The following is a 16,432-nucleotide window of genomic DNA, read 5'->3' on the forward strand; positions in this document are numbered from 1 at the left end:
GCAATATATTTTTAGAAACCACTTCATAATGTAGATCATATTTTCCATGGAAAAGATACTATAATTGGGAGTTTCATTTCTGACCAAGGACTCCTCAGTAAATAAAAGATAGATACTGTCAACAGCTTATCATGGAACAAAAACTATGACCATTTTGTAAGCCTCTATATATATCTAAAACAATGCCCTAAGTTCTGTAAAAGAGGTATAAATATATATACCTACACGTGGAGCCTCAAAGTTTCTAGAAATGTCCAACCAAAATGTCCACATAAAAATACAGCTCAATTGAACTATGTTCTAAAATTAACACTTTAATATAATAACCTCAAAGATTTGATTTACAATTTTGCAAACATTAGATTTTAGTGAAGCATTTTAGGGATAGTACTATCTTTTTGGTTTGTTTGTTTAAAGTGTCCAAAGACATTGATCCAATGTCTTCTTTTCTTTTTGAGGTAGATATTTGTTTTTTACTGTATCTACTATCTTCATTTTACAAGGCTCTTTCCCCCCTCTGATTTGTCCCATCTTCCTTCTCCTCCTCCTCTTCCTCTTCCCCTTCATCCTACCTACTCCCCTTCCCAATACATGAGTACCGTGGAACTACCGTATTGCCAGAATGCAACACCATCCTGCCCAAGGATGACTGCTCCAGGATTAGGCCCTAAACACCATCTTTCCTGGGAATTTAATACTTGGAACTGAGAGACCCAGAGATGGCATCTCTGCACCCTTGCTGCTGAGGCCTCAGGAGCCCTGGTCCCTGTCATTTTTTGGCTTGACTGTTCACTGCTTCTCAGGTTCCATGAGCTGCTCCAATATCCTTTCAGGAAATTTCCCCGTTTGCTTAAGCTAGGCAGTCATTTTCTGTTACTTAAAGCCCAGAAGGCTCTTAGTAAATATACCCATGGCAAGTAGATGCACTTAAAATTATTCCTTCCACCTTAAAGCTCAGGTCAAAGCAACTGCATCTCAGACTTAATGACCTAGAAAATGTGCACAATAATATGTTACATATAATACATAAATAATAAATATAGGCCGGGCGCGGTGGCTCACGCTTGTAATCCTAGCACTCTGGGAGGCCGAGGCGGGCGGATTGCTCAAGGTCAGGAGTTCAAAACCAGCCTGAGCGAGACCCCGTCTCTACTATAAAAATATAAAGAAATTAATTGGCCAACTAATACATATATATATAAAAAATTAGCCGGGCATGGTGGCTCGTGCCTGTAGTCCCAGCCACTCGGGAGGCTGAGGCAGGAGGATGGCTTGAGCCCAGGAGTTTGAGGTTGCTGCGAGCTGGGCTGACGCCACGGCACTCACTCTAGCCTAGGCAACAAAGCGAGACTCTGTCTCAAAAAAAATAAATAAATAAATAAATAAATATATATTCAATGCAATATATATAATGATAAATATTGTTACAAATTAATAAGCACCATACAATCCCACTTTAGCTTTTGAACATATGATAAAAAAAACGCCATACATCAAACTGGTATATTGGTTATCTCTAGTTACTTGTCTGTTTTTCTTTTATTTTATCCTACCTACCAATTTCCACAATAAGCCAGATTTACTTTTTTTTTTCATGGGCAATAAGTATTTTATTTTATTATTTTTTTTATTTTAGCATATTATGGGGGTACAAGTGTTAAGGTTACATATATTGCCCATGCACCCCTCCCCCCTTGAGTCAGAGCCTCAAGCGTGACCATCCCCCAAGCGTTGCACATCTCACTCATTATGATCAGAAAGAAAGTGGAAAAAATTTAAGAATTAGATGTCAACCAGAGGATTGACATTAGCAATGATGACGATCATCGTGATTTTGTGATTTTTAAAGACTACTCAGGCCTGCTTTTATTCCCTTAATTGTATCCCACATTAGTCCACTCACAGCTGTAAGAATGGTTTGTTAGTTTCAAACCAAAGCAGTGTCACCAGGAAACATTAAGTGCCATAGGGAAAGGATTTGGAGTGAAAGCCTCTGGGTTTGAGCACCAGCAGAACAGCTGTGTGATCTTAAGATGCTCACTTGTCTTCTCTGAACAACAACTTCTCCTGTTTTAAAAGGGATGGTAAGAGAACTTGATTGCAAAAGCTCTGTGCAGTGCTAACAAACATTAGCTGTTATTAGCTACTCTTCGCTCTTGTTCTACCGCTCCTCTAAGAAATTAAAAGAGGCCACTATGTACCCCTCACCAAATTCTCTTTGTTATAGCACTTGCTAGAAATTCAAGCCGTAAAGCCTCAGTTATCCTTCTCTTATTGGCTTTGCACCCTTTTTTTTACAAAATAAAATTAATTTATACAATATTGAATATTCCAGTACTCCAGAAATAACTTGTCTAGTAACTATACTTTTTTAAAAAAATGTAATAAATATACACAATATAAAAATCTACTGTTTTAACCCATTTTTTAAATGGTTAACAACACAACAGAAATTTATTATCTTATAATTCTGTGTTTTAACCCATTTTTAAGTATTTGATTCAGTGGCATTAAGCTAAGCACATTCACATTGTTGAGCAACCATCACCCCCATCCATCTCCAGAATTTTTTTTATCTTCTGTCCAACTGAAACTCCATAAGCATGAAACAGCAACTCCCTCATGCTGCCCTCCCCTTGTCTCCTGGCAACTAGCAATTGTACCTTCTGTCTCTGAATTTAACCACTGTAGGCACCCCCTGTAAGTGGAATCATACAGTATGATTGTATATCTTCTTCAGAGAACCATCTATTGATTTGCTCTTTTTTAAGATAAGGTTCTTTGTTGTTGAGTTGTTGTAGTTCTTTATATATTCTGGATGTTAACCCCTTACTAGATACATGATTTGCAAATATTTTTCCCCATTCTGTGGGTTGCCTCAGTAGCAACTACTTAAGAAGTAGTATACTTCTTAACCTTACACCTGTTTATTCAGACAAATAGCAACCGTGCGTCTGCAATGTGAAAGACATTGTACTAATGATTGAGCAAAAAAAGTGTAGTTGCCTTGGATGTCTTCCCTCTCTGCATGTGACTCTGTCATGCCATCAGAACCCTTCCCAGCTCATTGTAAACAATTGCTTTTCTTTAATTACTAGAACTTTGAAGATTTCCAAAAGGAATTTAGTTGGCTATTTTCATCATCTCAAATATCTGAGAAGTGAGATCTTAGTCTTAAGTAGGTTGTGAAGAACCGGAGAGTAACGAGACTTGAGACCAGAGGAAGTGGCCCCTGTCCACACGCCCACACACATATACAAAACATCAAACATCCAGTAAGGGACTCTGGACATCTGCACACCTGTGAAAGCAAATATTTCCACTTGCACCAGGGCTTGCCTAAGAGAAATCAACTTTGAATGCGATGTCTTATTGTACCAGCTGATAAACTTCATGAACCTTGACCCTGGGATGCCAGACCCTTACTGGGCTTTCAAGACCCTTTCCTGACCAATGAACAATAAAACATGTTTTAACCAACTATGTACGTTCCATTTTAGCTACCGTGCTTGTTTTCAATGCTTAGCACAATCACCATGAACCAGAACTTAAAAGCCCATAATTTTTTTTCTCCTTAGTACTCTTTTTTTTTTTTTTCACAATAACTTGAGAAAAAAATCTCAATTTGTTTCTTCTCAGTCAAATTCTTCATTGGGGAGTGTTCTCCTGCCTGGTAAGATAATAGACTTGGCCTCTGACTCCCCTCTCTGGGGGTCTTTATTTTACATGCCAAGAGGCTGCCTTCCTCCTCTTCATTCCATACTCCCATGCCTGAGTCAATACAGAATCCACATACCTGATGCTGTTCAATGACTTCAAGTTTTAGCAGAAATACACACACTTAACGTACATAGGTACTACAGTAATAGGGTATTGGGCAGGTGGGAGGGGGGAGGGGGGTGGGTATATACATACATAATGAGTGAGATGTGCACCATCTGGGGGATGGTCATGATGGAGACTCAGACTTTTGGGGGGAGGGGGGGAAATGGGCATTTATTGAAACCTTAAAATCTGTACCCCTATAATATGCCAAAATAAAAAATAAAAAAAAAAAAACAAAAAAAACCCTACAACCCTCAGGAAATTTAGATAAATGCCAGTCTGTTTTCAAACAAACAGATATCTTAATTTAGCTACCTAATTTACGGATATTTGACCTCTACTACTCTCCTAGTAGTCTCATTTCTTAAAAACCACACGCATAGGTCTTTTTTTTTTTTTTTTTTGAAACAGAGTCTCACTTTGTTGCCCAGGCTAGAGTGAGTGCCATGGCATCAGCCTAGCTCACAGCAACCTCAAACTCCCGGGCTCAAGCAATCCTACTGCCTCAGCCTCCCGAGTAGCTGGGACTACAGGTGTGTGCCACCATGCTCGGCTAATTTTTTTTTTTATATATATTTTTTTAGTTGGTCAATTAATTTCTTTCTATTTTTAGTAGAGACAGGGTCTGGTTCTTGCTCAGGCTGGTTTCGAACTCCTGAGCTTGAGCGACCCGCCCCGCCTCGGCCTCCCGGAGGGCTAAGATTACAGGCGTGAGCCACCACGCCCGGCCCCCACACATAGGTCTTTGTGTAAATGTTCAGCTGCATCTTGGATCTGCTTTGTGCCTGATGGCTGCTCACACACACACACAAACACACACACAGAAGAAATATGCATTTGTTGCTAAAGAGCTGCCTTTAATGTCCTGTTGGAGGCAAAGCATCAAAATTTTCAAGACAGTGAATTAAATTTGCAGAATCACTGCTCAGGAGCAATAACATTACAAACAGGAAATTAGTCCAATTACAATATCCTCTGAATTACGATCTCTGCTTCCTTGTTGCTTTACTTCGTACCAAATCACCCAACACCCTGCGTACTGGCTGTAGCAGCAGCTCAAAAAAAAAAAAGCAACCCTACTCAGGGGTTCCACCCGCCCCGCCCCTGGAATGGGATGGGGCAGGTAAACCGCCATGTGCAGCTAGAGATCAGCTAGAGAAAATGAATGGTGAGCCAGGACCCCAAAAGGGAGCACTTGTCCCTCATTCTCTAATGGCTCCCCATTTTCCTTCATAGGCCCCAGAAACGGAAATGGCACCAAGGAGCCAAACCCACGCCCAGCCGCTGCTTCCCAGCAGCCCCCAGAGTCTGGCGTGGGCAGCTCCTGTGCCAGGCGCCTGGCTGTTAGCCTAGCTGATTTTATTACCGAGTATGAGTTACAAATGCAAGGCACCAAATACAGGAAGAGTGCCCTCATAAGACTATGATCTGGCGGTCTCTTCCTGCCAACAGTGTGCCCTGCCACTGGGGGTAAATGATGTACTGTGGTGATGAACTCAATGTCCCCTCTACAGTTTGCTTGGGGCTCAAAATATAAAGTTCTGTTCTTCAGGGTTGAATGCCAAGCCCTGTAACAACAGTTCCACTTACAAGGTTTGCCCTCATGTGCCTATTTCTCCTTCAGTATCAGGGGCAAGTTCCCCCCTAGACACAAAGAAGGAGGCATCCTTAGAGGAAGAGGGAAGATGTTTTTCCTCTTCAAATGATGTGGCTGCTTACTCATGGCAGGGAAGCTGGGCTTTGCTTTTAATGACCAGATGTGTGTGTGTGTCCTGATTTAGATGAGGATCTTTTGTTTTGTTTTCTTTAACTTTGCTTTTAAAATCATAAGGAGAACATTTTTCAAGGACAGAGCAAATGGCTATTTCGTTCTTAGCATGAGCTTCTCTTTTCCCCCTTGTCTTATGTCCTTTTGATATTGTTCCAGACATTTGGAAGACAACTGTGGCTGTGAGCCTTTGTCTTCCTAATGATCCTGTTTCTCTTTCCTATCGGGCAAGACCTCCTCCTCTGCCCTTTTGCACGAATACTCTATTACTAAAAATTGAGATCTGGTCCAGGATCATCCAAGGGGATGAATGCCTGAGTGAGAATTAGTGAAGAAACAACAGTAAAAGCCACTCAAGAGGCTCCCGCAGGGACTAAGTCAAGGTGGAGAAGTGTGATGAGAGCTTTGAGAGGGACGAAATCCAAGCAATTGCTGAGAAAATAAATGGCCTCTTGTCCTTTTCTTTTTTTCTACTCTTAATTGAGTACTTTCTGTGTTCTAGGTCTGTGAATTCAGTCCCCAAACAGTTGGCAGAAAGGTCTCTCATAAAGACAAGAATTCTATTAACACTTTGTCTTTCTCCTGTTTCAAAATGCTGACCCTAGTGCTGTATCTCAACCATGATACCTCCTCTATTACCAGGAATTGCATATTGTTGTCTCCTATTATTTGAAATATAGAGATGGTGAGATGGTTACCAATGGGTAAGACATCAGCCTCTAACTGTTTGGAATCTGCAGTGGCAATTAGTGACACTAATTTTTTTTAGCAGCACTCACATCTGAATTATCTTATATTTGATGGCAAATGTCTGGAGATAGCTGTGATCACGTGAAATACAGTTCTTCCTTTTGGAATCCTAACTGGCCCACTGAAAATTTTTTCGTGAACTAAAAAGGACTATGAGCTAAATGAAGAAACTTTATTTATATATGGCATTTTAATATATAAAAAAAATAGAAACCTGTTTCAACTGTAATGTTTTCATGATAACTAACATCCAGGACAATTGGTCATAAAACAACTTGAATAGTGGCTGAAGGTCAAAAATACATAGAAGCTGAAAGAAGAAAGGAGAGTGAGAAAAAGGAAAAACTGAAACAGAAAGCAAAGAGCAAATATTTGGGAAGTAGGGGGGTAAATAGAGGGGCTCTAGGGAAAGGGAACCACTTTCATATCCTGGTCATGTAACACAGAGACAGTAACAGTCATGTGGCTTTGACATAAACACCACTAAAAGTGCTAGTCGAATGTCAAGGTAAGAGAATAGCCTAAAGATCCTGCACTCAAATACAACAGTCCATCCAGTAAACATATGTGGAGGAGGGGTCTATTGTGTTTTAACACCCAAACCAGGGGTCCTCAAACTTTTTAAACAGGGGACCAGTTCACTGTCCCTCAGACCGTTGAAGGACTGGACTATAGTTTAAAAAAAAAACTATGAACAAATTCCTATGCACACTGCACATATCTTATTTTGAAGTAAAAAAACAAACAGGCAAAAACACCCCCGCATGTGGCCTGTAGGCCCTACTTTGAGGACGCCTGACCCAAACTATATCCACTTGTAGAATATCCGCTTGTTGATGCCATGGACCAAGGATGTCCACGGCCATCTTCCTTCTGCCTTGAGCTTTCTTCTCCCAGATACTCCCATGGCTGGATCCTTCACTTTATTCAGGTCAGCTTAAATGTCTTCTCCTCAGAGAGGTCTTCCTGACCACCAAATCTAAAAAAAGGCCACCACCCTTGGGTTTCTGTAAATCTGCTGCAAACACAATTAGCCATGCCTGAATCACATCCAGATACATCTATAAAGAACAATATTCAGACAGCACCGAAGACATCATCGATCAGGTGTGTATGTTAGTCATAAACTAATTCTTCACGACAAAGAGAAAAAAACTTATTCTTTTACTAATTACAAAAGAATAGGGAAATAAAAATAGACTTACAAGTTTATAAAATTTTTTAAAAAGTAAATACAAAAAAATCTCTAGATGGCTGGGAAAAAGGGGTATGAATGAATACAGTAACTCTGCAGAGCAGCCAGCAATGCACATCAAAAGCATTTAAAATATTTATATTGTTTGACCTAGTGATTCTAATTCTAGAATTTGTCCTATGAAAACAATCAAGAGACATAGATAAGATGTTCATCACAGCATTAATTGTAATGATGAAAAGCAAGAGACTGTTACACAGCCATCAAAGATTCTTTAGAGAGACAACTCAAATGTTTATTGACTGATGGATAGATAAACAAAATATAGTATATACATGCAATAGGCCTTGAAAATGAATGATTTTCTGACACATCATGAATCAACAACATGAATCAACCTTGACAACATTGTGCTAAGTAAAATAAGCCAAACAGAAAAGGACAAATATTGTCTGATCCCACTTACATGAGGCACCTAGACTAGTCAAATCCATAGAGACAGAAAGTAGGATGGGGTTGCCAGAGGCTGGGGAGTAAGTAGGGAGTTACTGTTTTAATGGTACAAAGTTTCAGTTGAGAAGATGATAAAGTTCTGCAGTTTGGATGGTGGTGATGGTCGTTGAACAATGTGAATGTACTTAATGCCACTGAATCATATGCTTAAAAATTGTTAAACTGGTAAATTTTGTTATAGGTATTTTACCACAATAAAAAATGCTTTGGGATATTTAGCAACATGGTAATGTTCAATACGGAAGAAATAGTATATAACATTGTTCAGATTTTCTGTCAAATTCATTGTAAGCTCAGGTATAGAAAAAAATCAAAAAGATATTTCAATAGACAAAATGTTAATAGACATTATCTTGAGGTAGGATTACGAGTAATTTTCTCTCATACTTTTCTGTGTTTTCCAAATGTTCTAGGTAAACATGCAATATTTTTACAACTAGAAAATAAAATAAGATTTAAAAGCACCCTCATCTCTATCCTCTTACCCTGCTTTATTATTATAATAAATAGCACACATGACTACCTGAAAGTATACTGTATATTTATTGATATCCTTGCCATAGTCTGTTTCTTCAGCCAGAATGCAAGTTCCACGAGGGCATAGACTTTGTCTTACTCACTGCTGGATTGTTAATTCTTGAACAATTTAAGGCACTTAATGGGAACTCCATAAATATTTGAGTGAAAGAAAATGAGTCAAAGAATGAATGCATGAATGGACAGAAAACGCATCATCCTCAGTGTTTTAGCCCATTCCTGCTGCTATAACAAAATATCTTACACTGGATAATTTATAAATAATATAAATTTATTTCTTACAGTTCTGGAGGCTGGGAAGTCCATGATCAAGTCACCAGCATATTTGGTGTCTGATGAAGACTTACTCTGCTTCTTAGATGAGTGCTTCTTACTGCATCCTCGCATGATGGAAGAGGCAAAGAGCTGCCTTGCATCTCTTTTATAAGGTCACGAATACTATTCATGAGGGCCCTACCTTCATGAGTTAATCATCTCCTAAAGGCCCCACCTCTTAATACTTTCACATTGACAATTAAGTTTCAACATACGAATTCTAAGGGGACACACTCAGACGATAGCACTCAGGTTAGGACAGTGGGCATTCCTTTGTCCTGTGCTTCCCATTCCAAGCACCTGGGGTAGCAGCCCTTTTTATCTCATCTATAGATTTCTCAGGATTGGAGGAAGGGTTTTCTCCAGATTAAGGGTCATAAAAATTAAATAAAGCCTGAAATATGTCCAAAGTAGGGCTCACGGGGTGGGAAGTAGTCTAGAAACGATGTCTTCTGAAAGATAATTGAAGGGGCTGAGCATATAAAAGAGAAGATTTAAGGGGGAGAAGAAATGTCATAGTCATCTCCAAATATTAGAAGTGTAGTCAGGTGGAACCATGCATTTATTCAATAAATATTCACTGAGCCTCTGCCATGTGCCAGCAACTGAGGTAGGTACCAAGAGTACAAAAAATACGAATATATTTCCATTTGTTTGACTCCAGAGGATACAATTGGCAAAGAGAAGTTTGGAAAGACAGATTTGAATACATCATAAGGCAGAGAGACTAAATCAGCATTTCCTAAAGTGCATTTCATGGACCCCTAGGGATACATGGGATGTTCATTTATGTTATATGGAAAAAGGATGCTGAGGTCAAATAAATTGAGAAAATCTTGAGATAAGGTTAGAGTTTTTTTAACTATAGCATAGGACTTCCGAATCTTTAACATACTATTATATACTGTGATTCTCCTAAAGTGCAATATGGTTCCTTTCCCTAAATTTCTTGGACCACAGGACACTTTTTCTAGGCCTAGAATTCCATGGGATAAGCACTAGGAAAAGTTGTTTGCTCTTTACAATGAGAACATTCAACTTCACAACAGGTGGTCTGCAACCACGGGTCCAGACGGGCACAGTGGCTTGCCCCTGAGACACACCTTGGCACACGTACAACAGAGGCCCAAGTCTTCATTCTAAACCACTCATATCAATCCAGTCCTCCCACCTCATCCCCCACCCCTCGCAATTTCCCCAGTTACCAGCGTCAGTACTCACTCAATCTTCTTTCCATCCTTGCTTTGAATTTGACTTTAATGAACTGTGCCTTGTGTTTCTGCTTCAGACTTGAGCTCTGCATTACAAGGATTCTGATTTCTTACCCTAAGCTATCTGGAGCCATCCTGGGTAAGGCTCCCCGGGTTCAATTCTTCCATCCAGCTCACTGTGCGTAGAGGAGGGCGACCCAGACAAGGAGTAAGTAGGTTCTCATGTCGAGGATGCTACCAATGAGGAGAGCTTGAGCTTTCGGATGTTAAAAGTTCTTGCCTGGTCTTATTTTCAACTACCTCCTTGACAGGTATGAGATTCTGCCATGTCCTATTTCCAGGTATAATTTTAAGTACTTTTGGTACCTGGGAAACCAGCTATTTCTGTAGACGGTATCATCTTATTAGTCCTCATATGAAACACAGATGGTTCGCCACATAGTTGGGAAATCTTTCATACGATGAGATAAAGCTACTCATGCAAGGTCAATGGGCTATGTTCTACCTCCCAGCTATATGAATAAAAACCCATAGTGACTCTGAAGGCTTGCATGAGATTCCTGCAAGAGAAACTACAGGGTGTCCCAAAAGTAACCATATAATCAAACACAGGGAAAATGGGAAATTGTGGCTAAATGTACCTTTATTTACAAAATATTCACCACAAAATTTTACAAAAATCTTTCCTCAAGGCAATTTTGTAAATAAAGATATATTTAGCTACAATTTTCCATTTTCCCTATGTATGGCAACTTTTGGGACACCTTATAATTGTGACTTGGAACTATAGTGCTCAAAACCCCTTCCATTTTTTTTGTCTCTTACCTTGTAACTTGGGTTCTCATTCCAAAATCCAGTGACCTCATTGACTGCAGCACTTCAATACAGCCCATGTACTAAAATAAGAAAAGAAAAAGAACAAGTAGGACAAACAGACCACAAATCCATCTCTTAGTTTCATAATGACTTCCTGGGAAGCACCTTAAATCACCTCCTGATATCAAGTTACATTTGCACACTCTGCCTACCATTGATACTTCTGACCATTAATAGACACATGCCTTAATCTTTGATTCAGTTATAAAACATCAGCTAAATCCAAACTATAATATTAAGAATGCAGGTAACAAAGATGAATGCGGGTTCAGTGGTTAAGAGCATGGGCTCTGGGGCCAGACCATGTGAATTTGCATCCTGGCTCTGCCACTTCTAAGTTATGGAAGCTCAGCAAGTTATGCAACTTCTCTGCATCACAGTGTTGTCATTGGTAAAATGGGACACAATTAGAATCATTATAAGAGTTAAATTATTTCATACATGTAAAGCTTTTAGAACAATGCCTGGTGGATACAAATTGCCCAAATAGTAGAGGGGAAAAAAAAATAAAGGTGAGATAAATAATACAGGAATGTCAGATCTCTTAAGCAGACATAACTAGCATATAAATGCATATAACCCAGAACTTGGTAACAGAAGAGGATCTCAGCATCTTTTGCAAGATCATTTAAATATTAAAGGGATTCAAGAAAGGAAAAAAGGCATGTGCCACACCAGCAATCAGTAAGGTTAGCTTGAACATGGAATATGGGAAAAGCAGTTGTGGCTTATAAAGCTAAAAAATAGTTTATATTTCACGTGGCAGCAGTGAGGAGCCATGTCACACTGCTAGCAAGAGTGCCATTCGATCAGATCTGCGGTTGAGGAGTTTTAAGTCAGAGGCAGAATGAAGGTGGGTTCGCAGTGAGGACTGAGTTGGAATGATCCTGTTGAGAGGGAAGTAATGACAGCCCACACTGAAGAGGGATGGTGGCAATAGGAAGGAGGGGACAGATTCAAGTGACATCACGGAAATAGATACTACAGGATTCGGCCGTTGATTCGATATAGAGAATAAGAAAAGAGGATGAATCAGCGATGACTCACTCAGACATTTCCAGCCAGGGTAGCAGAGGGAACGGTGATGCCAGAAACAGAAACAGGAAAGCCAGGAGAGGGAAGATGATGCATTGGTTTGGGACCCGTGGACTGCAAGACAGCGGTGGGGGTATCCGGGAAATAACAAGCTGACAGCTGAAAATTGGATTCTGGAATCCTGGAGAGGAATTCAGCTGAGGGATGCAGACTTAGAAGTCTTCTGTGTAGTTTCACCAGGTGAGGCTGGGAGTAGATCCTCTTAGCAGAGCCTTTGTTGAGAAGGGAGAGTGTTTCTCTGAGAATTACCTTGGAATCATTACTAGGGCCAAGCGGTCTGATCGAAAGTGATCTGTAAGCACTGTGGAAAGATGGCAGGAGCCGGGGGCGGGGGTGACCTCCCCAGGCACTTCTTGTAGTGCTTGTGAGCAGGTTGTGTAGATTTAGCATCCTAAGAGCAGCTTGGTGCACCAGGTGTGGCCCCGAGCCTGGCATTGGGAAAGCGTGCTGGCTGGGACAACAGCCCCGTCATTTTCAGCCAGATTCCTGCTAGTCACACTCAGCCACACTCCTCTTGGGGGTCTCCAGTATTGACACAAGAAACATTTGGGATACTTTATCCTGTTCCTATCTTACTTAACTTCCCAAGGTTTGGATACTACAAGGAAGTCAGTGGTGTCTAGAGATCGCTCTTCAACAAACCATAGGCTTGTTAGGAAAAGAAAGCTAGATTTAGGGGCTGTGTTAGAAAGCCCATCTCAGAATTTTCATGAAAGGAGATTCCAAGGGTCCAAACTCCCCCATCCCGGTGGATGGAGAAGATGGTTTGCGCGTTCTCACTGGCTGCTCCGGTTTCTCCTACCTTCCAGCACCCTCTCTGCCCGAGTGCTGCTCCTGCTCCACTCGTTCCCGCCCCCAGGCCTGGCCATGGTTTGGGAGCAGGTCAGGCTGCACCTACGCTTCCGAGGGGGAGGCCTTGTTGTACAGAGACGGGTGCCATTTTCCCCCAGCTGTCAATCACCAATCGAAGACAAGGTGATGCCAACCAGCCCATCATCAGTGTATACTTTTTGAAAAGGCAACCACGCACCTGTGTTTTTTACACTCGGCCACAGTGATTTTTCAAAAGTACATATCAGATCATGCTCCTCCACTGCTTAAGACCTCTGGCATGTACTGCCAAAACAAACGCATTACTATAAACCCTAGACCTTGTGTTTTCCAGACCCTGTTTTGCCCCTTGAGCCCCATGGTGTCACCTCCCCCAGGCATCGTGCTGCCACAGGGCCTCCTTCCTCTGCCCCAGATCCACCCAGCCCTCACCACAGGCAGCCCTGGCGCTGGCTGCTCCCTCTGCCTGCTCTGCAACGCCCACTCCTTCCCCTCTGACGCCCCCTCCTGCCACCCTGATGGATTATTGGGCTTGCTTGTTAATTTGCTGGTCTGTTACCTGTTTTTATTCCTTTGGCAGTAAGCACCGTGAAAGTAAGGACCACTACCGCCACCACGGTCCCTGGAACAGTGCCTCTGGGACCTGGTGGGCACCCGATAAACACTGGTTGCAAGAAATGAAGAAAGCATCTAGTGTGCAACCCCTACTGAGCCTTTCCAATGAGCCGAGAGAGGGAGGAGGAGGAGGGACTGAGGCAGGTGAAGGCTTAGCCAGCTCTCCACCCTGGGAACAAATGATGGGCACAGGAACCCCAAAGACACAGGACTCAGCACTGCAGTCCAGAACGATGCCCTGGGAAGGTTTCTAGATGGCTCAGCAGTTTACTCCATGCTTGTTATTTTTGTTATTTCCCGTTTTAGAGATTGGGTGACAAACAACCTAGACAGAGGGGCTTTCCCAGTGAGGTGGGAAGCCGCAGAGGACGTGCCCTGCTTCCCAGGCAGTCTGTGCGGTGCGGGTAGGGACAGCCCCGAAGGATGGGGTTGACGGTGGGAACGTTAAAAGGAGAGTAGAGGCCGGGCGCTGTGGCTCACGCCTGTAATCCTAGCTCTTGGGAGGCCGAGGCGGGCGGATTGCTCAAGGTCAGGAGTTCAAAACCAGCCTGAGCAAGAGCGAGACCCCGTCTCTACTATAAATAGAAAGAAATCAATTGGCCAACTGATATATATATATAAAAAATTAGCCGGGCATGGTGGCGTATGCCTGTAGTCCCAGCTACTTGGGAGGCTGAGGCAGAAGGATCACTCGAGCCCAGGAGTTTGAGGTTGCTGTGAGCTAGGCTGATGCCACGGCACTCACTCTAGCCTGGACAACAAAGCGAGACTCTGTCTCAAAAAAAAAAAAAAAAAAAAAAAAAAAAAAAAAAAAAGGAGAGTAGGCTGCGTGTCTGAACAGGAGAGGGACAGAGATGCTCCAGGGCTGATCAGGTTCGAGACCCCTGGGAGGCACAGCGTCAAAGTGGGGGCTATCATCGGCCCAGTTAATGAATTTCCAATGGTAGGATTTTTGTTGCCAATGAGGAGAGGGATTTTTAGTGTGTTGACGTGCAAAGGGAGAGGGAGAGAAGGACTCCTCCAAGGTTTGGTTCTGAATCTCACATCCTGGCGATAACCACCTTCTCAACGCTTCCTTCTGAGGCAGGCCCAGGCCCTGCTCCAGGCTCCCTGCCCCTCGTGTAAACCTCTGCTTTGATTCATACGCTTGTCTGTCAGCAACAGCACAGGTGACACTTCTGCCAGCCTCGCTGTGACACAACAGAAGCTTCTGGAGCCGTGTGAGTCAGGGCCGGAGATGACAGGCAGTGGGTCCGGTTCTCCTTCCGCCTCGGGCTTCCGTTGAGGGAGCCCCACTGATTTTCACCGCAGTCACCCCAAAGCCGGGAACGGAGTGGGTCTTCCCCCTGACTCGCACAGTGTGTTTCACTCAGAAATCTTTGCTCGGAGGAAGCGGGGAGGGATGATACAGACGGATAATCGTCCACTCCTTTGTTCAGAGGCTCTGCCGACTGCCTGACCAGACGGAGGCTGAGTATCAAGGCCCAAAGGAGGAGAAGTTTAGTTTGTTTGTCATGCCTGTAATCCTAGCACTCTGGGAGGCCGAGGCGGGCGGACCGCTCGAGGTCAGAAGTTCGAAACCAGCCTGAGCAAGAGCGAGACCCCGTCTCTACTATAAATAGAAAGAAATTAATTGGCCAACTAATATATATAGAAAAAATTAGCCGGGCATGGTGGCGCATGTCTATAGTCCCAGCTACTCGGGCGGCTGAGGCAGAAGGATCACTTGAGCACAGGAGTTTGAGGTTGCTGTGAGCTAGGCTGATGCCACGGCACTGCAGCCTGGGCAAGAAAGTGAGACTCTGTCTCAAAAAAAAAAAAAAAAAAAAAGAAAGGTTTAGTTTGTTTAGGTATAAACTGGAGATGGCGACACCTCGCATTCGTTCATCAACCTCGGATCTGCAGAAGACATGATCTCAAGAAACCCGGCCCCATAAAGTTGGATAGCCATGAAAAGAGACGAGTTCTATTTTTTTATGAGATTAGTCATTGTTGTTAATTCCACTTAATAGATGAGGAAATTAAAGCCTATTAAAGGGAAGCGCCTGGCTCAGTTTCATGTATTCACTGATACTGAATCAGGGTTTATTCCAGAGTCCGTTGCTAGAACCCTTTTTACAACAGAAAAAGCAAAGGGAAGGGGTTATTTCTCCGGCTCCCACCTACGCTCCCTTTGGTCTGCCCAGGCAGGTGGCACAGTGACAAGACTGGGGGCCATGAGGGTGACAGCAGATGTGAATCTGAGCTGCTCTGGGGACTGCAGGAGGTGGCACACGAGACAGAAGACACTCCCTAATTCCCTACCCTGTGGTGAGGCGAGGACAACTGAGAACCTTTATTTAGAGGCCGGTGGGAAAGTGGCAGGGCCCAGACACCCTGCCCATTCGGCACCCACAGAAGGCTCACCTAAGTCCCGCTCCTCCCTCCTGCGTGCCCCGAGGCAGCTGTCATATGTTTGTACTGTCTGAGCTTCCACCACTGGCTCCCAGGGAGAGGGGAACAGCCTGTTCATGGTCATGTGCATCCTGGGCTTTGTGTTCCAGAGAAGAAATCACTGGGGTTTTCAGAGAAAAGCAGTGAGAGCTGGCCTACGGGAACGTCTCATCCCGACTCTCTTACACAGTGATGACTTCAAGCACATTACCTAAAGAAAAAAGAGATATATTCTTATAGCCTCAGAAAGAATGTCCGCCGGATGCGTAAGAAACTGTTAACAGTGGTTACCTCTGGAAACGGGAGAGAGGCAGCTTTTCACTTTACACTTGGGACTGTTTACATTTTTAAAAATAAGTGTGGGCCAGGAGCAGTGGCTCACACCTGTAATCCTAACACTTTGGGAGTCCGAGGCGGGAGGATCGTTCGAGCTCAGGAGTTAGAGACCAGCCTGAGCAAGAGCAAGAC

General features: G+C 42.8%; 1 protein-coding gene across 1 annotated transcript in view; it reads right to left on the reverse strand.

The window, feature by feature from the left end:
* Window positions 1-16,432, reverse strand: part of SHC4 (SHC adaptor protein 4) — a 125,236-nt gene that overhangs the window by 76,455 nt on the left and 32,349 nt on the right. Inside the window, exon 2 of the mRNA XM_012763530.3 lies at window positions 10,940-11,010. Coding sequence (XP_012618984.1) covers window positions 10,940-11,010 — 71 coding nt within the window. The remainder of the gene's footprint in view (window positions 1-10,939; window positions 11,011-16,432) is intronic.

The sequence above is a fragment of the Microcebus murinus genome, chromosome 6 (assembly GCF_040939455.1).
Source record: "Microcebus murinus isolate Inina chromosome 6, M.murinus_Inina_mat1.0, whole genome shotgun sequence".
Taxonomy (NCBI): Eukaryota; Metazoa; Chordata; class Mammalia; order Primates; family Cheirogaleidae; genus Microcebus; species Microcebus murinus.